The 22,776-nt window shown below is 45.2% G+C and overlaps 1 protein-coding gene across 1 annotated transcript in view; it reads right to left on the bottom strand.

The window, feature by feature from the left end:
• Window positions 1-16,261: 16,261 nt before the first annotated feature.
• LOC132382825 (paired box protein Pax-6-like) overlaps window positions 16,262-22,776 on the bottom strand; it is a 110,358-nt gene continuing 103,843 nt past the window's right edge. Inside the window, exons 5-8 of the mRNA XM_059953277.1 lie at window positions 22,300-22,450; window positions 21,374-21,471; window positions 19,123-19,282; window positions 16,262-16,519 (exon numbers count right to left, since the gene is read on the bottom strand). Of these exons, the coding sequence (XP_059809260.1) occupies window positions 16,434-16,519; window positions 19,123-19,282; window positions 21,374-21,471; window positions 22,300-22,450 (495 nt within the window). The 3' untranslated portion in view covers window positions 16,262-16,433. The remainder of the gene's footprint in view (window positions 16,520-19,122; window positions 19,283-21,373; window positions 21,472-22,299; window positions 22,451-22,776) is intronic.

Below are 22,776 nucleotides of genomic sequence, written 5' to 3'. Positions count from 1 at the left end.
AACCTAGTGACTCTGGTCTAGTGGAGCTACTGACCATCCCAACCTAGTGATTCTGGTCTAATGGAGCTACTGACCATCCCAACCTAGTGATTCTGGTCCAGGGGATCTACTGACCATCCCAACCTAGTGACTCTGGTCCATGAGACCTACTGACCATCCCAACCTAGTGACTCTGGTCCATGAGACCTACTGACCATCCCAACCTAGTGACTCTGGTCCATGAGACCTACTGACCATCCCAACCTAGTGATTCTGGTCTAGTGGAGCTACTGACCATCCCAACCTAGTGACTCTGGTCCAGGGGATCTACTGACCATTGCAACCTAGTGACTCTGGTCCAGGGGATCTACTGACCATCCCAACCTAGTGACTCTGGTCTAATGGAGCTACTGACCATCGCAACCTAGTGACTCTGGTCCAGGGGATCTACTGACCATCCCAACCTAGAGACTCTGGTCCAGGGGATCTACTGACCATCGCAACCTAGTGACTCTGGTCCAGGGGATCTACTGACCATCGCAACCTAGTGACTCTGGTCTAATGGAGCTACTGACCATCGCAACCTAGTGACTCTGGTCCAGGGGATCTACTGACCATCCCAACCTAGTGACTCTGGTCTAATGGAGCTACTGACCATTGCAACGTAGTGACTCTGGTCCAGGGGATCTACTGACCATCTCAACCTAGTGACTCTGGTCCAGGGGATCTACTGACCATCCCAACCTAGTGATTCTGGTCTAGTGGAGCTACTGACCATCCCAACCTAGTGACTCCGGTCTAATGGAGCTACTAACCATCCCAACCTAGTGACTCTGGTCCAGGGGATCTACTGACCATCGCAACCTAGTGACTCTGGTCTAGTGGAGCTACTGACCATCCCAACCTAGTGACTCTGGTCCAGGGGATCTACTGGCCATCGCAACCTAGTGACTCTGGTCTAGTGGAGCTACTGACCATCCCAACCTAGTGACTCTGGTCCAGGGGATCTACTGACCATCCCAACCTAGTGACTCTGGTCCAGGGGATCTACTGACCATCCCAACCTAGTGACTCTGGTCTAATGGAGCTACTGACCATCGCAACCTAGTGACTCTGATCCAGGGGATCTACTGACCATCCCAACCTAGTGACTCTGGTCCAGGGGATCTACTGACCATCCCAACCTAGTGACTCTGGTCTAATGGAGCTACTGACCATCCCAACCTAGTGACTCTGGTCCAGGGAATCTACTGACCATCCCAACCTAGTGACTCTGGTCCAGGGGATCTACTGACCATCGCAACCTAGTGCCTCTGATCTAGGGGATCTACTGAACATCGCAACCTAGTGACTCTGGTCTAATGGAGCTACTGACCATCCCAACCTAGTGACTCTGGTCCAGGAGACTGACTAACCATCGCAACCTAGTGCCTCTGATCTAGGGGAGCTACTGACCATCCCAACTGAGTGACTGATCCTCTCAAAGAGCCATAGAGCACTACAGGCCCTTTCCATCCTGTTATTCTGCCTAGTTCCATCGACCTGCACTGGGACCATAGCCGTCCATACCGCTCCCATTCATGTACTTATTCAAAATGCTCTTAAATATTGCAATCAAATTCATATCCACCACTTTCAGTGGTCTTCCCAATCCAGTGACCCTGGTCAAGATCCAGTGGTCATCGTGCAGCCAGTTCCGGTGGTCCCCTCTGGCTCACAGTCCACCGCAAGCTACGGTCTGGGACTACCACTTATTATATTAAACGAACTTTACATCTCTATGAAGACATGAAGCTTCATAGTCAATAAGACTCATGCTCCAGTGGTTTAGGTAGATCTGTTTCACATTCTCAGTAAAAACAACCCACATAATTACAGAGTCCTCCCCTCGAGAGAAACACAGGCCAGTGTGATTAGAGAGTCATCTTCTCTGGACAAAAACAGGCCAGTGCAATTATAGAATCCTTGCATCCAGAGCAGTGGTTCCCATCCTGGAGTCTGTGGACCTCAGTTAATCATATTGGTCTGTAGCATAAAAAAGGTTGGGAACCCCTGCTCCAAAGGACCATGGGTATGACTTTACAGAGGCCCACTCTTCACTGAAGTTGAAATAACCATTGACAAACCGAGACAAACCCTGCCAGGCCTCAGAAGCTTTGAGTTGTTCAAGCTGTTCAGTGATGACACAAGGTATAACTGAATGTAAGAAAATCGTATCTATATTTATATGGTTATAATAATGTTCGAGTGCATTAGAAATAGCCAGTGAATCAATAGGCCGGAGGAAGAACTGGAAGTTCGGCAAAGGCCTGACTTGTGACACAATGCCCTTTGATTTTCTACATGAGCCTTTCAAAGGCACCCGGAACCTCTCTGAAATATCCTGAGGGAGAATTCTTTCTAGTTGAGAAAAAAATTAATGTTACGATCAAAAATGGTTCAAGATTTGTGACCGAAATTAGTGCAGCATCCATTTTAAATGGTGAATGTTCAACATTTAAGGATTAGCAGGGTACCGGTGAAGAAATTCCAACTGAGTGAGCCCTGAGTTTGAAAACTTTTTCTATTTACAGGGTGCAGGTGTAACAGGCAAAAACTATCCATACATGATCATTTCAGAGGACCATCAACAATCACTCTTGTTGTTATTTGCCCCTATTTTATGGAGGCAAGATCATCATCTTAAGGTGACTGGAGGAAAGTATGGGGGGATGTCAGAGGTAGGTTTTTTATACAGATGCCGGGTGTGTGGAATGCACTGCCAGGGACGGTGGTAGAGGCAGATACCATCAGGGACATTTAAAAGACTCTTAGATAAGCACATGGCTGAAAGAAAATTGGAGGACTATGTAGGAGGGAAGGGTTAGGTTGATCTTAGAGTAGGTTAAAAGGTCAGGACAACTGTACTGTACTGTTCTGTGTTCCGTGCCCTTGTGTAAAGGAACCACTGGGGTTTTAAAAGAAAGAACGATAGCTTTGTAGTCATCATTATGGACAGTAGTAAAGGACAGTTGTGCCTACCAGTCCTCGAGCCCGAGATAGGAGTTTAAATTCCATCATAGCAGGTAGAGGACTGAAATTCAAGCATTGAGTAAATCCGGACTTTAAAAAGAACCTGGTGGATTGTCGTAAAAGTTTTGGTTTGACAAATGAAAATATAAAACTGTAAGAATCCTGAAATAAAAACAGAAAATACTGGAGAAAGTTAACAGGTCATGTGGAAGGAGATGTGGAATTTATGTGTCAGGTCTAGGACCTTTCATGGCACTTCAACAGGCAGGCTAAGTCAGGTGAGGGTAGCCAGGGGACCTTATTCCCAGTGAGGTAGGGACATGGCTGTCCTAGCATGAGAAATCAGTGAGATCCAACGGCCAGGAAGGCTGAAGATGGATGGCATGATGAGGAATAGAAGTCATGGTCAACATCTGCAGCCAAGGAAGACCCTAGTTGTGACAACGATGGGTACAACTTGACTCAGATGTCCAAGGTTGAGGATGTGGAACTGCCGCAATGCAACCTTTTTTCCAAATGGAAGACTCTTCCGAACAGGTTTCCCTATCGTTGTCAGGTACAATGGACAACCAACCAATCAGTTAAAATACTGTCACCATGTAGTAACTCAAGGGCTAAGGCAGTCAAAAGCAAGGTATGAGAAAGTAGTGAAGGTACAATCTAGGGGCTCAGAGAGAGAAAGCTAAATGATACTCCATACACAACAGTCTGTTCGAATGATTGTTGTTGCTAGAGTATCTCAGAAATTGCTGAACTCCTGGGATTTTCACACACAACAGTCTCTAGAGTTTACAGAGAATGGTGCAAAAAAACCCCAAAAAAAATCCAGTGAGTGGCAGTTCTGTGGGTGAAAATGTCTTGTTAATGAGAGAGGTCAGAGGAGAATGGATCAAGCTGACAGGAAGGTGAAATCAAATAACCACGTGTACAACAGTGGTGTGCAGAAGAGCATCTCTGAATGCACGACATGTTGAACCTTGAGGTGGATGGGCTACAACAGCAGAAGGCCATGACCATAGACTCGGTAGCCACTTGATTAGGTAAAGGACGTATCTTTTAAAGTAGCCACTGGTAATAGAGGTCGAATTTAGGAGTTAATGTGAGGATGTCCTTAAAGACCTATAGCCATGGAGCTACAGAACAAATCACAGGTCAGGCTGGGTCACAGACTCGATGAAACAAATGACCTCCTTGTGAGTCATTAGTTGTCTGTATTTCCATCAAAGTCAAAAGGTGTTTTGGCGTATCCTTGATATTTGACCATATTCTTATTATCAATTACACAACAAGCATTGCAAACCATTGCTTAGACCCAGACAGAATTCAGTCTATTGTGGCATGGTAATGTAGAAGATGACATAATGCTTTACACTGCCAGTACTCGGGATACAATTCCCATCACTGTCTGTACATTCTCCCTATGGTTTCCTCCGGATGCTCCAATTTCCTCCCACATTCCAAAGTACAGGTTAGGGTTAGTAAAACTGTGGGTGTGCTATGTTGACACCAGAAGCATGGCGACAATTGCGGGCTGCTCCCACCACATATTCCAACGGTTTGTTATTAATGCAAACAATGCAGTTTACTGCAGGCTTCGATGTTTGGATGTATACATGACAAATAAAGCCCTCTCTATTACCTTTTGGAATCCACTAGTAGATTTGGCACTGACTCAGTGAGCCAAAATAGTGTTTGTCATAAGGAAACATGGGCTAGTAACTAGAGAGGTCCAGATTTGCCATTGTCATTGGGACTAGAATGGATCTGAGGAGAATCTGTGTTTCATGCAGCTCGTGCTTGCAATGAGAAAATGTACTGCTGAAAGAGAAATTCAATCAAAATTTTAAAAATAGGACCAGGTCAGTGTTTGAATGTTTTATTTTAGAAGTCCCATAGAACTGAGAAAAGGCCAGGGGAGCAGGACTAATTAAGCAGGCTCTTTGGAAAGCAAAGGAGTGAATTACTGAGGGGTCAGTTGTGGACTGTGTATTATCAGTAGCAGGTAATTTAAAAATGCTGTCAAACATCAGTCCAACTGACTGAGCAAGCTTGGGTAGGGGGAAGGAATGGGGCTTGTTGGGCTGTGAGGTGAGGAGACCCCACAGGTGGTGTAGCGTGGCGTCCATACCTGGTTGGGGGGCTGGCCTCTCTTGTTGGTGCTGCCGTCTAGTGTTCAATCGGTGGAATGGCATGCTGGATTGCCGGGAACTGTACCATTAATTTGCAGGACATGTTGCTCAGAGTCTTGGGCTATAAGTGTGCTTCTGCTCACTGTTTTAAAACTGCTGTGTATGCTTTGCACCTTGGCCCAGAAGAATGCTGTTCCATTTGGTTGTATCCATGTATGGTTGCATGATGATTAAACTTGATTGAATTTGATTTCTATTCTGTTGTGTCATTCTTCTGCTGAACATTGTGGGCATGCTTTGTTGGCACTGGAAAGTGTGGCGACACTTGCAGGCTGCCCTCAGTATATCATTGTGTGTGTTGGTTGTTAACACAAATGATGCATTTCACTGAATGTTTCAATGTAAACATGACAAATCAACTTGAATCTTGAATCTTGACCTCCAAGAGAACCACAACCTTGTCATGGTTTGGAAACTTGCATGCCTCAGTGACCCAGAGAATTGTATTGGCTGAAGTTAGGGCTCTTGGTAGAGTCACCCATGCCAGATGGGTCAAAGGATAGAGGCCAAACAGAGTGGTCCTTCAAGTTCGACTGTTCAGCTCAGGGCTAACAACCCTGACAGGTAAAACAAAGTTGTTATGGAAATAGCAATAAAAAATCCTTCGACGTTGGACAATCTACACCAGGGCTGCATAAAAAGAGCTATTTTTTAACTAGGGTGGCGATCGGGATTTCCAAGGCAGAGTTTTGTGGCAGTTTTTCTGAGTTAAGGAACAACCAATTAGCAAGAGGCATTGCATAAGAACAGCTATCTTTTAATCAGGATGGCGATCGAGAGTTTAAAGGTGGAGTTCTGTAGGAATTGAGGAGACCGATTAGCAAGAAGCATTGTATAAAAAGAGCCTCCTTTCGGTCAGGTCCACGTTCCAGATTTAAAAAGTAGAGCTTTGGGCCAGTTTTCTCTGAGTTGGACAATCCAAACCAGGGGTGCATAAAAACAATTGCTTTCTAATCAGGGTGGCGATCAAGATTTCAAAGGCAGGGTTTCACAGCAGATTCTCTGAGTTGAGGAGCTACTAATCAACAAGAGAGAGTCATTAGAAAGGGCCAATGAAAATAGCACAGGTGCAATTGGAGAGGCCATTCCTCTGAGTGTGCCAGTCTTTGGCTCCTCGGCTTAGGTGAGATCAGATTGGGGTGAGGTAGATCGTCTTGTAAGCTCTCTCTCTCTATTATTTGTTCATTCCTCATCCGTTAGTGCACAGTATAGTGAGAATGGCTCCAGGGGCAGTGTATTGGACTGTGTGTGGGATGTGGGAAGCCTGGGGGTCCTCCAGGCTCCCAGATAAACTCCTCTGCGCCAAGTGCACCAAGCTGCAACTCCTGAGAGAACGTATTACGGAACTGGAGCTGCAGCTCAATGGCCTTCAGCTCATACGGCAGAATGAGGAGGTCTTCGACAGGGGCTCCAGGGAGGCAGTTACCCTAGGTTGTAGGAGACAGGGTACTGGGTGACTGTCAGGAGTGAGAGGGCAAATGCACAGCCAGTGCAGAGTACACCTGTGACCGTTCCCCTCAGTAATAAGCACACAACCTATTGACACTATTGAGGGGGACAGCCTACTGGGGGAGCCACAGTGACCGGGTCTCTGGCACCGAGTCAGGTGCTGTGGCTCAGAAGAGCAGAGAGGTGAAGAGGACTGCGGTGATGTTAAGAGATTCTTTAGTCAGGGGAACAAAGACGAGATTCTGTGGGTGTGATCCTATGGTCTGTTGCCTCCCAGGTGCCAGGATCAGGGATGTCTCGGATTGGGTCCTTGACACTCTCAAGGGTGAGGACGAGCAGCCAGAAGTCTTAGTGCATATTGGCACCGATGACATAGGTAAACAAGGTGAGGAGGTCCTGAAAAGAGGTGGAGGTAGAAAGCTGAGAAATAGGTCCTTCAGGGTCCAGCAATCTCTGGATTGCTGCCATGTGCCAGTGAGAGTAAGAAGAGGATGATTTGGCAGGTGAATGTGTGGCTGAGGAACTGGTGCAGGGGGCCGGGGTTCAGAGTTATGGAGCATTGTAATCTCTTCTGGGGATGATATGACCTGTACAAAAAGGACAGGTTACACCTGAACGTGAGGGGGTCCGATATCTTTGTGGGCAGTTTGGCTAGAGTTCTTCAGGTGAGTTTAAACTAACTTGGCAAGGGATTGGTGTGGATCTATATTTTTTAGAGCAATTACCCCCCCCCCCACCCCAGCACTAGGTATTGATCTGTTGTCTACACGTGTACAATACATCATTCTCTCTCCTGCTGTAATGAGAATACACCAGTTTAAACCATCTCTCGCATGCATGCCTTCATTTACTTGATATGTAGTCATGCACAAACACAACAAACTGGCGACGAGCACGAACGTGGATGTCAGAGAGTATCACAAACTGCACTGACAGTTACGGGACAAAACCGCAGGAGTTAAACAGTGTGAGAAGGCTGCCAGAGACGTTAACAAATGTGTCAGTATGGTGTATAGTAACAGTGAAAGGCGCGCTGAACTTAAAGTGAAAATAACTTGCCAATGGCTTTAGTCAGGAAAGTTAATGAATTTGATAGTGCTGCTGAAGGCTGGGAGTCATATATCAAGAGGGTTGGACTGTATTGTAACACACACAATTGTGAAAGAGCAAAAGAAAGCCTTTATGCCTCTTAGCTTAATGGGCCCAAGAACATAATCCTTTTACGCATCCTAATAACCCCTGAAAAGCCAGCAAGCAAGACTCTCAATGAAACTGTTACAATTTTACAAAATCACTTGAGCCCTGAACCACTGGTAATAGCTGAGAGGTCTATATTTTACAAGAGGAGCCAATCAAATGATGAAAGCATTTCTGAATACATTGCAGAATTGTGTAAACTTTCCCAATGCTGTGACTTTAGCAATAGACCTTCTGATGCATTACAGGACTGGCTTGCATGTGGCATGCATAGCTAAAGCACTCAAAAGAGGAAATTATCCAAAAGAGACCTAACCTTAGAATGGGCATTGAGTATTGCAATATCATTAGAGACAGCAGCAAAGGATGCAGCAGAACTACAGAAAATGTTAGAATTTGAAATTCACAAAATGCCCTTGAATGGAGCAAAAAGCCAAAAACGTTATTGATGTGGCAAATCCTCCCATGATGCAAATGACTGTTGGTTCAAAGGAAGAGTCCGCAGAAGGTATCATAGACAAGGTTACATTGAGAGAGCATGCCAGGCAGAGAAAAGGCACAACTGAGTGAAACTCTCAAACACAAAACTAAATTAATGCATAAAGTTACCGAATGTAAAACAGAATCGGACAACACAGAGTCTGACAAAGGTGAATTGTCATGCCTGGAACTGCATAGTATTACTAAAGCAGATTGCAATATAATATGGATCACAATAGATGTGGCTGGTGGAAAACTGAAAATGGAGCTTTGTCTATAATTCCAGAGGTGATTTCTAAGGTATCATTAGAGAAGACCTCAGTGATGCTAAAGACCTACACATGTGAAAAAGTGTTCCCCAAAGTCAAACTAAAAGTGAATGTGGCACATGGAGGCCAAACACAGCAATTAGAGCTTTATGCATTGAAAAACAGAGGGCCAATACTTTTCAGACGTGAATGGTTGAGAAAAATCCAACTAGACCAGCACTCAATCAAAGTTCTCAATGTGGCATCAACAGGCAATGGCAGCCCAAATGGTTGCAGTAACCAGAGACTGGCTCAGCTGTTTAATGCTAATGAGAAATTGTTTGAGAAGGGAACAGACAAACAGATTGAAAACTTGTCCAAAAGCTGTTCGGGATGCCAAAGAGTTCAAAGCGCATCCCTGTAGGCACTGCTACACCCGTGGGAATGGCTGTCATCACCAAGGCAAAGAGGACATATTGACTTTGCTGGGCCATTCATGAGTCCTTGTTTCTGACTGCTGTGGATGCTCATTCAAAGTGGTTCTACCAATGAAGTCAACCACCTCAGCAAAGACTGCCTCTGCTCTGAGGACTATCTTCACCAGAAACAGCTTACCAGAACAAATTGTGAGTGACAATGGACCACAGTATGTGTCAGAAGAATTCTGACTGTTCATGAAGAACAATGGCATCAAATATTTCAAATCTCTCCACTCTCCTCTCCACCCAGTACCAAATGGCTTAGCTGAAAGGTTTATCCAAACCTTTAAGAAGTTCATTAAAGTGATGGACAAGGAAGACATTTCTCTACAGCACAAGGTGGATAACTTCATTTTTGTGTATCAGAACGCTGTTCATGAGATGACAAATCAAACACCTGCAAAGCTGTTCATGAACAGGAATCTGAGATCTCGCATAGACCAGATCTATGGAGGGAAGTGCAGAATAAACAGTTCAGCCAGTTGCCAAGTGAAGCAGCAAGGAGCTTCAAGATTGGACAGAAAGTTTTAGCACATGATTACTGAAAAGACAACTGGACACCCAATAGGATAGCTACAAGAACTGGACCATTGATGGACACAGTGGATGTTGGAGATCAGACATAGAGACATCATGTGAACAGATACTGAATGCTCAACTGTAGAACACACCTGAGTTGATTGCATCTAATAAGACAGATAGGTTACAGTCACCGGACTTGTTCTGTCTCTCTCGCTGCAATAGCTGGAATTTCTGGAAGCAATTCAGAAGGCACAGGATATATAATATCCCAAAGAGGAAGAAATATTCTAAAGGAAAGATGACACAACCATGGCTAACAAGGGAAGTCAATGCTAACATAAATGCTGAAGAGAGGGTATATAGAACACAGAAATAGAAATCTACAGTCCGGGTAATTACAGACCAGTGAGCCTTACATCTGTGGTGGGAAAGCTGTTGGAAAAGATTCTTAGAGATAGGGTCTATGGGCATTTAGAGAATCATGGTCTGATCAGGGACAGTCAACATGGCTTTGTGAAGGGCAGTTCGTGCCTAACAAGCCTGATAGAGTTCTTTGAGGAGGTGACCAGGCATATAGATGAGGGTAATGTAGTGGATGTGATCTATATGTATTTTAGTAAGGCATTTGACAAGGTTCCACGTAGGCTTATTTAGAAAGTCAGAAGGCATGGGATCCAGGGAAGTTTGGCCAGGTGGATTCAGAATTGGCTTGCCTGCAGAAGGCAGAGGGTCGTGGTGGAGGGAATACATTCAGATTGGAGGGTTGTGACTAGTGGTGTCCCACAAGGATCTGTTCTGGGACCCCTACTTTTTGTGATTTTTATTAACGACCTGGATGTTGGGGTAGAAGGGTGGGTTGGCAAGTTTGCAGACGACACAAAGGTTGGTGGTGTTGTAGATAGTGTAGAGGATTGTCGAAGATTGCAGAGAGACATTGAGAGGATGCAGAAGTGGGCTGAGAAGTGGCAGATGGAGTTCAACCCAGAGAAGTGTGAGGTGGTGCACTTTGGAAGGACAAACTCCAAGGCAGAGTACAAAGTAAATGGCAGGATACTTGTTAGTGTAGAGGAGCAGAGGGATCTGGGGGTACATGTCCACAGATCCCTGAAAGTTGCCTCACAGGAAAGTAGATAAGGTAGTTAAGAAAGCTTATGGGGTGTTAGCTTTCATAAGTCGAGGGATAGAGTTTAAGAGACGTGATGTAATGATGCAGCTCTATAGAACTCTAGTTAGGCCACACTTGGAGTACTGTGTCCAGTTCTGGTCGCCTCACTATAGGAAGGATGTGGAAGCATTGGAAAGGGTACAGAGGAGATTTACCAGGATGCTGCCTGGTTTAGAGAGTATGAATTATGATCAGAGATTAATGGAGCTAGGGCTTTACTCTTTGGAGAGGAGGAGGATGAGAGGAGACGTGATAGAGGTGTACAAGATATTAAGAGGAATAGACAGAGTGGACAGCCAGCGCCACTTCCCCAGGGCACCACTGCTCAGTACAAGAGGACATGGCTTTAAGGTAAGGGGAGGGAAGTTCAAGGGGGATATTAGAGGAAGGTTTTTCACTCAGAGATTGGTTGGTGCATTCCACGAGTCAGTGGTGGAGGCAGATACACTAGTGAAGTTTAAAAGACTGTTAGACAGGTATATGGAGGAATTTAAGGTGGGGGGTTATATGTGAGACAGGGTTTGAGGGTCGGCACAACATTGTGGGCTGAAGGGCCTGTAATGTGCTGTACTATTCTATGTTCTACAGCATATTACAGGCCCTTTGGCCCACAATTTTTTGCCAACCATATACATACTCTAGAAACTGCCTAGAATTTCCCTACCGCACAGCCCTCTGTTTTGCTAAGCTCCGTGTACCTATCTAAGAGTCTCTTAAAAGCAAAATTAGTGGAAAGTTAGGGGATTGGGAAGCTTTTAAAAACCAACAGAAGGCAACTAAAAATGTCATTAAGAGGTAAAGATGGAACATGAATGTAAGATAGGCAATAATATTAAGAGGATATCAAAAGTTTCTTCAGATACATAAAGTCTAAAAGAGAGACAAGAGTGGATATCAGACCGCTGGAAAACATTGCTGGAAAGATGGTAATGGAAGACAAGGAAATGGCAGACGAACTGAATAAGTATTTTGCATCAGTCTTCACTGTGGAAGACACTAGCAGTATGGTGGGAAATCCAGGTGTCAGTGGTCATGAAGTGTGTGAAGTTACCATAACTAGGGAGAAGGTTCTTGGAAAATTGAAAGGTCTGAAGGTAGATAAGTCACATAGACCAGATGGCATACACCACAAGGTTCTGAAAAGAGATTGTGGAGGCATTAGTAATGATCTTTCAAGAATCACTAGGTTTTGGAATGGTTCTAAAAGACTGGAAAATTGCAAATATCACTCCACTCTTCAAGAAGGGAGAGAGGCAGAAGAAAGGAAATTACAGGCCAGTTATTTTGACCTCAGTGGTTGGGAAGATGTTGGAATTGATTGTCAAGGATGTGTTTGGTGATTGGAGATGCATGATAACATAGGCTGTAGTCAGCATGGTTTCCTCAAGGGAAAGCCTTGCCTGACAAATCAGTTAGAATTCTTTGAAGAAATAACAAGCAGGATAGACAAAGGAGAATTGATTGTTGTTGTGTATTTGGATTTTCAGAAGACCTTTGAAAAGGTGCCACACATGAGGCTGCTGGACAAGGTATGAGCCCATGGTATTAGAGGAAAGATTCTAGTATGGATAAAGCAGTGGCAGGAGGCAAAGAGTGGGAACAAAGGGAACCTTTTCTTGTAGGCTGTCATTGAGTAGTGATGTTCCACAGGGGGCTGTATTGAGACAGCTTCATTTTACGTTATATGTCAATGATTTGGATAATGGAATTAATGGGGTTTTTTCGCCAAGTTTGCGGACAATATGAAAAAGGAGGAGGGGCAGGTAACTTTAAGGAAATAGAGAGGCTGCAGAAGGACAGACAGATTAGGAGAAATGGCAAAGAAGTGGCAGGTGGAATATAGTGTCAGGAAGTGTATGGTCATGCACTTTGGTGGAATAAATGAAAAGGTTGACTATTTTCTAAATGGAGAGAAAATAGAAAAATCTGAGGTGCAAAATGACTTGGGAACCCTTGTGCAGGATTCCCTAGAGGTTAATTTTCAATTTGGTTCTGTGGTGTGGAAGGCAAATGCGATATTAGCTGTCATTTCCAGAGGAGTCATATGAAGAGTGTTTGATGGCTCTGGGCCTGTATTCACTGGAATTCAGAAGAATGAGGGGTGACCTCATTGAAACCTATTGATTGGTGAAAGGCCTTGGTAGAGTGGATGTGGAGAGGATGTTTCCTACGGTGGGGGAGTCTACGACCAGAAGACACAGCCTCAGAACAGAGGGGTGTCGTTTTAGAATGGAGATGAGGAGGATAGCGAATCTGTGGAATTCTTTGCCACAGGCAGCTGTCTTTATGTATACTTAAGCCAGAAGTTCATCGATTCTTGGTTGGTCAGGGCATGAAGGGATATGGGGAGAAGGCGGGAGATTGGTTCTGAGAGGAAGATGGGTCATCCATGATGAAATGGCAAAGCAGACTTGACGGGCCAAAAGGCCTAGTTTTGCTCCTGTGTCTTATGGTTTCATGGTCTTATGGTCAAGGACAGACAGAAATGGAGAACTTTTTTTGCTGTCCTAAATGCCAGCAGCATAACAGGCAATTAATTAATTATAAGAAAATTATCTCGAATCATACACCCTTATCTGATAAAACTGCAGCATCTATTTTAAAACAAAACAGACCAGACCCACACTTCTGTAAGAATGAATGGATTTTATATTTTCAATGACAAGATGCACTGCCACGGACTTGTCTCTGATTGTGTTTTCCTTACTCTAAAGTCTTGCTTTTTTTCGCTGTCTTGTATAATTTTTGCTCTGTGTGGTTGCCTGAGATCCTGTGGCAAGTTTTTCATTGCTCCACTCTGTGATCTAAGCATCTTGATTTGTTCCACCTCTGAATTCAATATCTTGCTCACCTTTATCAAAGGACAGTAAAGATCCAACCACACAGGCTGATTACCTTTCTTGAACAACAGCGGGTGAACAAAATGGGATTTTATAACACTCAGTGGTTCCATGGTTGACAAACCTTTTTTGTAATGAAGTCTAGATTTATTTAATTAATGAGATTGAGATTTCTTGGTGGGATTTGAGCATGCATCTCAGTAACGGAAGCACCAGGGCACGAAGCACTCCACAAAGGCACGGATCATCTCCGGAGCCGGCATACAGTGTGAGGAGCAACAGAGACAGATAAGAGGGGATTATGAGAGTCACTTCATGTGAAAGGGATGGGTTAACAAGTGGACCATCATAGCCAACATTCCTTCCCTGTCTCTGGTAAATCATACAACTGCAGAAAGGAATAAGGCCATTTGGCCCATCAATCAGGTTTGCTCTATGCAAGTGCAATCCAGTTATTTACCCCTCCCTTTTCATGATAGTTCTGCAGCACTTTTACCTTTTGTGGATGTACCAGTTACAATTTTTAAGTAAATCTTTTATGATTCAAGACAAGATCTCATCTCCCATTCATTCACAGTTATTTCACCTTTTCACAATGAAACTCTTTACCACTTCACCATTTTCATACAACTTTACATGGAGATTACAATAACTACATTGCAATTGAGTTCCCTTAAAAAAAAGTCAGATCTACAGTACTGTGCAAAAGTCTTAGGCACACGTGACAACTAGTTCTTTGCTTGTGAAGATCAGGAGTGAAGAAGAGACCTGAGGAGCGATGTTGGTGACTATAGAGGCCAATTCTGGGTCTGCAGACTCGGGAACAGCTAGGATGTGGGCATTTGGGTAGTCAGATCCTTCCTGCGTCTCCTCTCCTCTTCAGCAGTCGCTCTTCTGGACTCTTCAAAATTCCTGGCTGCTCCACAGCTCCAGTGTTCTCTCACGCAAGCCAGCTGCTGCCACACATTGACCTCAATATTTGGCTGAGTGAGCTGCTATTAACTTGGACTTTGTGCCTCTTGTGCGGGGCACCACGATTTCTCTTATCCTGTGGAAGTTCTCTGCTTTCAATAACCTGGACTTGTCCGAACAAGACACGTGGCCAGACCAGCAGAGCTGCTTGGAGGTTGAGCCTTCTCCAGGACCCCGTTGTTGGAGACACGATCCTGCCAGCTGATACCCCTGATGGAGCAGACGCAGCACTGATGGAAGTGCTCAAGCAACCAGATTTGTTTGTGGTACAAGAGCCAGGCTTCGGAGCCGTATAGCAGTGTTGTGACGACGGCAGCCCTGTCCACCTGGACTGTTGTGGACAGCTGCAGCTGATGGCTCTTCCACACTCGTTTCTGGAGGCGCTGGCGAGTCAATTGTCAACGCCCCTTACTAACGTAGCGTCAATGGAGATGACGCTGCCCAGGTAGGTGAACTACTCAACCGTGGTGAGAGAGTAGTTATCACTGGTGATCCGAGGTGGGTGGTAAACACCACAAGGGGCTTCTGAAGGAGGATCATTGTTTTCTTCAGACAGACTGTTAACCCGAAAGCCCTGGCAGCTTTGGTGAACTGAGTGACTGTAGCCTGTAGCGTGTCTTCTGTGTGCATAAGGAGAGCACAGTCGACTGCATATAGTAGCCTGAGATTGGGCTTTTGCATGGTTTTGTTTGGGCGAGAAGGTGACGGAGGTTGAAGATATTTCCGTCAGTGCAGAGCCGAATGTAGGTGCTCTCTGAGGTGGTCTCATTCGCTTCCTGTAGTATTATGCTGATAAAGATGGCAAAGAGCATTGGTGCCAAAACACAGCCTTGTTTCACGCCGGTACTGACGGGGACCGGGTCAGACAGGTCGCCGTTGTGTTTAACCTGACCGCTTTGGCCTTCATGGAGCTGCTGCAGGTTGGGGAGGAATTTCAGGGACAGCTAACTTTGACCGAGCCTTCCCGAGACCACGGTCAGCTCAATGAACACTGCGTACAGTCCCATGTTCTCCTGTATCTGGCAGACAGGATGAAGACCACGTCAGATGTGCCTCTGCTCGCTCCGAATCCACACTGACTCTGTGAGGTTGCTTTCAGCAATGGCAGGGATGATTCCGTCCAAAAGAATTCTGGGGAGGACCTTCCCAGGGGTGGACCGCAGGGTAACACCTCTGTAGTTTCAGAAATCCAATTTCTTATATACTTATACATAATATAAATATATATATATATAAAAATAGTCAGAGAGCCTCAGAGTTTCGCACAGTACTGTAGTGATTTTATGTATTGCACTGTACTGTTGCTGTAATAAAAAACAAATTTCATGACATATGAGAGTGATGATAAGCCTGATTCTGAGGTGGGTCTCTATTGTGGACTGAGAGTGGGAAGAGGGCAGGGAGAGGGGAATCACAGTTGGGAGAAGGGGAAGGGAGAGGGGAGCAGGCAGGTGGCATCAGAGAGACATTCACTAATGATCCATAAACCAATAGCTTGGAATCGAATGGCCTTGCCTGACGTTTCAGGCTGGGTGTGTCTGCACCCACCCCTTGGCCTCCTTCTCCGCCACCTGTCCGCACCCCTCCTGCAGTGCTCCACCCTCGCCATTCCCAACATCTTTTGCTCCCGCCAGATTTACAAACTTGATCTCCGCTCCACGTCGACAAATACAGCACGATGCAAAAGTCTTATATATATATATATATATATATATGTGTGCCTAAGACTTTTGCACAGTCCTGTCAATTAACAGCCCGTCAGTCCTGATTACGCCAAAGGAGTTCCACTTTACTCAGCTGGGTGGATTCATATTGCACTGACACCTCTGAGACACTGTCGGCAGAATCTGGGGAGAACTCAACTTTGTCTTTATGACTCATCGCTCTCCCTCTGCCTCTCCTTACTGCAGCCGGGGCCAATACTGAGCCATCTCTTGGTCACCTCCAGGAACCTGAACTGGCACCGACATTCCAGGGGAGATGAGCCCTGTGTGAAAACACAAAATATATAAAATAAAACGAACACGGCCTGGAGAGTCAGGACACATGAAAAGAAAGTTCCGGGAATACGCAACAGGCTAGTGATGGGAGAAACAGAGTTAATATCTCATGTTAATCATCTTTCGTGGAATGTCCTCAAATTGCTGTTTGAAAATAATGTACCTTCATCGTTCTCAAAGTTTAATTCATCATCATCATCATTCTGTGCCCTGTCATATGATGTGGAGGATCATGGTCTTTGATCATGATTGTTCTTGGCAAACCTTCTACAGAAGTGGTTTGCCATTGCCTTCTTCTGGACAGTGAATTTACAAGATGGGTGACTCCAGCCATTATCAATACTCTTCAGAGATTGTCTGCTTGGTGTCAGTGGTCACATAACCAGGACCTGTTGCTCATATGATCACCCACCACCTGGCTTCACATGTTCCTGGTCATGGGGCTAAGCAGCTGCTACACCTTGCCCAAGGGTGACCTGCAAGCTGGCGGAGGGAAGGAGTATCTTAGCACCTCCTTCGGTAGAGATATATCTCCACCCTGCCAATTAATGAAGGAATAATGAACCATTGTATTAACGAAGGAACTAATCCAGATTAATTAATGATTAATTAATGCTTTGATCTTGGAAACTCCTTTCTGAAATGTGCTTGCTCCAATTTTTGGGTCTCTCAGTTACCCAGGATCTAGTGTTAAACACCAGTCCAATAAAACAATGCAAAAAACCATCACTACAGCCTAATTTTGTCCAACAATCATCTTCCACGTCTCCTGTGTTACAAGCCATCGGGTGGGGGGGGGAGGGGGTGGTCCTGATTTTGTTCCATTCTCCACAACTGGAGAAATAACCCTGCCGTTATTTGGAGACATTTCCATAGTTTCATCCTCTGGTCATGTTCTCTGTAAATCAAGGATCAAGGACCAACTCTATTTGCTGTATTCATTTACTTACACGAGGAACTTGCTGTGTTGTGTTGGTCAGGGCTTGACATGCAATTAAAACAACATTCAACAATTAAGAACAATAAAGAAAGAATTATATCAAATAAAGATAGAGGCTAATTGACAGATATGGAATAAAATGTGTATCAATGTATAAATACCAGCATATATTTACAATGTAAACCATATCGTAAGGTGATTTAAACTGTTTACAGCGCATTGCAGTAACAGGATTAATAGGGGGTTGGGGCTATCAGATTAACAGCCTGGGGGAAGAAGCTATTAAGAAGTTGTTAAATTTTTGTTTTAGTAGGCCTAGTATAACAAAATTTGTCAACTCTGAGCCCGTGCTCTTCCACCCTGCGATTCTTTTCTGAAACCAATGATTTCAAACAGACTCTGCAATTCATTCCACAAACAGGTTTTCAGGTTGCTGCTGTGCACTATTTCCATCAACCGAGACTCTCTGGTGCCATGCATTATTGAAACAGACTCTGTACAAAATGCTGCCCCTGCACCCTGCCCCACCTCCAACTCACTGCTGACGATATGGGCACAGGGACCCAGTGAGAAAACTTCCCATTGACATATTTACATTATGCGATCCCACAAACAGTGTCAGATAATCTGTTTCCAATGATAATGGTTGAGAAGTATCCATTAGTCAGGAGACGAATGAATTCCCTCTTCTTTGTCAGATGTGAATCGGAGTAGATTAACATCGTATCTACCTCGCAGACACTGGTGAGGGTGCACCGCACACAGTCTTGGTTACTAAAGTGAAAAGAATATAAAGAAGATCCATGAGAATGTCTCCGCCTGAAACATCAAGGGGTCATTTCTCTCCATACACGCTGTCTGACTTGCTGAGTTTCTCCAGCATTTTGTGCACGTTGCTGAAGACTTCCAGCATCTGCAGTCTCTACAAGAATGCGATCAGGGCTCAAAGTTCTGAGAGGTTTGGCAGTCGAATCCTCTCTTTCTTGGAGCGTGGATACTGAGGGGTGAAACTGTGGAGGTGATAACATAATCCTATTCCCAGGGAATAGGAATCAAAGTCTAGCGGGAACAGGTTGAAGGTGAGAGGGTAAAAGTTTAAGAGAGCTGAGGGACAACTTCTTCACGTAGACTGTACAGAATGAGCTGCCAGAGGATGTGGCAGAGGCAGGTACATTAGGAAAGGTTTAGAAGGATAGGGGCCAAATGTGGACAAGTGAGACACCTGAGATGCATACCTAGGATGGCATGGACAAGTTGGGCCGAAGGGCCTGTTTCTATGCTGTATTAATCTCTTATTCTATGACAGTGGAATGGAGATCAGCTTGTGTGCTCCAGAGCAGATAGAATTCATACCCAAAACTTTGTGATTCAAGACATGTGAATTCACCAGCTCGACAACAGCCTGTATTAGCTACACGAGAACACTTGTGGGATTACTGACGTTGGTTCAGAAGTCTGAGGTTGTTAGTGTGAACAAGGTCGCGTGCAATGCCTTCCAAGGGAGAATAGCATACAAATGCTCATAACATGAACACAGAAACGACAGCCATATTACCAGCACGGGTTCATAACCCCCACTAAAGATGGTGTCCTGCTGAAGCCTGCATCATATCCAAACCACTTACGACATTGAGTGCTTTTGGCCCTCACCTGTGGAGGTGGCGCCTGTGGTAGCCAGGGGCTGGGAGTTCAGATGTGGCTGCATGTGGGGTGGGGTGTACGTGTCGTAGCTCCGCACCGTGACCGAAGGGCTGGCTGGAATTAGGCAGGAATATGACGAGGTTTGACTCGGAACCGGCTGGACAGGCTGCTGAAAGAAAACAGAGGGAAATACTCATTCTCAAGTCCAGAGCTCACAGATCCGAAATGAGCTGTAATACAGCTGCCTTTGTGGAAAAACTGAAGGGACCGGAACAGAGATAAACAGCAGGAATATGACTGGTACCAGGCTGTGCACTTTTCTCACTGCTGCCATCAGGTAGAAAGTACAGGAGCCTCAGGACACACACCACCAGGTTCAAGAACAGTTCCTACCCCTCAACCATCAGGCTGTAGAACAAAAGGAGATAACTGTACTCAATTAAAGACTGTGTTATATTGTTATTTCATGCTCATTACTTATTACTATTTATTTATAAACTACGTTTGCACAGTTTGTTTACAGTTTACAGATCACGTTTACAGTCACTGTTCCATAGATTTGGTAAGTATGCCCACAGAAAAAGGATCTCAGGCTTGTAGGTGGTGATGTTTATGTACTCTGATAATAAATTTTACTTAGAACTTTTGAACTTTCAGCTGAGGGAGCATCACACAGTTGGTACCGAGGGAGAGTCAGACTGTCGGTACTGAGGGAGAGTCACACTGTCAGTACTTAGGGAGAGTCACACTGTTGGCACTGAGGGAGGATGACACTGTTGGCACTGAGGGAGGATCACACTGTCAGTACCGAGGGAGAGTCACTCTGTGGGTGCTGAGGGAGCGTCACTCTGTCAATTATGGACTGGGTGATCCTCTGAACTACGACCCCCACCCTTCTTTCCAAACCTCCCCTCTCGCGTTAGCAGGAATTTAACATCTGGCTAGCAGCAAACGAGTGTATGGTCACTGTCATCCTTTGTTCCATTTCTTCAACAGTGTAACCAACCTTCTGTCATGTAAGTGAAGAGTTTACACATAGCAGTGGATAACACTCACAAATTTCTGGAGAATCTCAGCAGGATGGGCATCATCTATGGCAATGGATAAACAGTCAATACTTTGGGCCAAAGCCTTTCATCAGTGCCTGACTTGCTGATTTCTCCATCATGTTTTGCATGTTACTGTGGATTTCCTGCATCTTTTGTGTTAATGAGATGGACAAGTCCATCAGTTACCAGTACGGTCGGACCTTGACTACTTTACACATTGTTCATCATTAAACACAGACAGTATCTTGATCCGTGTCTCTGGCACAGTCACATTGTCAAAATATCCAATGGCATGTCACCAGCTAGTGCAGGGACAGGCACAGCTGAACCATGTACGTGAGCAAATTGTGACAAGAAACAGGATAACTCATCGAATATCACACCTCTAGTAACGCTGGACATCATGAGAGGTCCCAATGGGTCGTTATCTGTATGACGTGTCGCAGACAGACATCGGCTTGCTTTCACTGAGGCAATCGTGAAGAAGGCACGTCAGCAGCTCTAGTTCATTAGGAGTTTGAAGAGGTCTGGTCTGTCGCCAAAGACTTTGGTAAATTTCTACGAATGTACGGTGGAGAGCATTTTGGCGTGGTTGTCTGGTCCAAGGCACAGGATGGTAAGAAGGCTGTGGACCCAGCCAGCTTCCCGCCGCTGAGGACATCTTCAAGAGATGCTTCTTAAAGACCCTTACCATCCAGAGCATGCCCTCTTCTTATCACCACCCTCTGACAGGAGGTACAGGAGCCTGCAGACCCACACTCAACGATTTAGGAACAACTTCTTCTCCTCTATGAACCCATGAACTCTTCCTCATTCTTCACCCTTCCCACTATTTATTATTTTTATAACTTACAGCATCTTTCTTTTTTTTGTGGAGAGGTGGGGTTGATGATCAAGGGGCCTTTCTCCTCTTTTCTTACCTGGTTCATGGCTACCCAGAGAATTGAAGAATTTTAAAGTTGTATAGTTTGAGCCTTTTTACATCTTATACTGTGCTGCTGTCACAAAACAAGACATTTCACAACCTATATATTATGTGACAATAACCCTGATCCTGATTTGATTCCGTTCCTAATTCCATGTCCAAAGGTAAGAACATTGATTGGAGCACTGAGGCACAGACCCAGCTATACAAAGTGCCCGAGTGGACTGCAGATTTCCATCTGTCCTGTCAAGCTGCCGAGCAAGCTCAGTTGGCAGTAAATGCTTACCTGGAGAGGGAGATTGTTTGCCATGGCAAAGGGTGGCATGGGAGGAAGCCCGCTGTAGCTGTTTGTCAGAGAGGCTTCATTCCTGCTCATCATTGGACCTGGGGTCGGGGAGGGGTGAAGAAAATAACACCAGTGTGAATACTAAATGCACTCAAGAGAGGGAAGACCTTCCACAACGTCAGAAGCACTGTTTAGCTAATGAAGCGGTTACTCCTGCAAGTTAGGATCCACACCAGCTTATTCATGCACAGAACATTCCAGAAGTGGTTGGTTTTTAGTTGCTATCTGAGAGATAGATAGAGGTGAGAGGCCCTGCGATTTTCTCTGTCTACCGGACAGGCACACCAGAGGCTGGAATCTGGATCTCAAACCAAGCTGCTCACTGTAGCACAACGGCCAGAACAACGCTTTACAGCACGTCAGCTGTTCAATTCCCTCCTGACTGTGAGGAGTTTGTACGTTCTCCCTGTGACCCTGTGGGTTTCCTCCGGGTGCTCCGGTTTCCTCCCACAGTCCAAAGATGCACATTACGGGTTCGGGTTACTGAGTTGTGGGCATGCTATGTTGCCACCAGAAGAGGAATGACAAATACAGGCTGATCTGCACAATCCTTCCTATTTGAATTGACACGAACAATACATCTCACTGTCTAGATCGATGTAGATGTGCCATCTTTAATCTCTGGAAGAACTCAGCAGATCACACCTCACCTACGGAGGGAAATGGTTTGGAGTGGAGTCCATTCATCTGGACTGCATTTTGAGAGCAGGCTGGGTCCTTGGCAAGAACACCTCACCCATACGAAGGATGAATCTGGCAGAGTGTAAGAGCAGTTATAAACAGCAGAGTGCTGCTATCCTGATCACCCCCTCCCTTTACCCGTTCCCATTGCAAAGACGCTCAGTGGGTTGAGCTGGTCTAATCACCTGAGGTGGCGGGCTGCGGGACTGGCTGGTACAGCGATGGCGAGAAGCTGCTGTTGATGGGGACGTGGCTGGGGCCACTGCACGCCTGCCTGCGCTGGTTCCGAAGCTTCTCTTCCCTTCTCCACTTGGCACGGCGGTTTGAGAACCACACCTGGTCAGGATGAGAAAGGGAGAGTAACATGGTCTGCCTCGTGGACATTGAGGTGATAATGCCCTCTTCATCTAACTACATCAGAGACCCGAATACACACACTCAACAGTCCAGGAACAGCTTCCTCCTTTTCTGAACGGACATTGAACCCATGTACGCTACCTCAACAATTCTGCTTTTTTGCACAACTTCTTTCATTTTTCTATGTATTTCTTATTGTAATTTATAGCATATTTTATGTCTCGCACTGTACTGCTGCCAGAAAACAAGAAATTTCACAACATACACTCAGTGGCCATTTTTATTTAGTATGGGAGGTACAGTGA

Source organism: Hypanus sabinus, chromosome 29 (assembly GCF_030144855.1).
Source record: "Hypanus sabinus isolate sHypSab1 chromosome 29, sHypSab1.hap1, whole genome shotgun sequence".
NCBI lineage: Eukaryota > Metazoa > Chordata > Chondrichthyes > Myliobatiformes > Dasyatidae > Hypanus > Hypanus sabinus.
The sequence above is the reverse complement of the archived record's forward strand: the minus strand, read 5'-3'. Positions and strand labels throughout refer to the sequence as shown.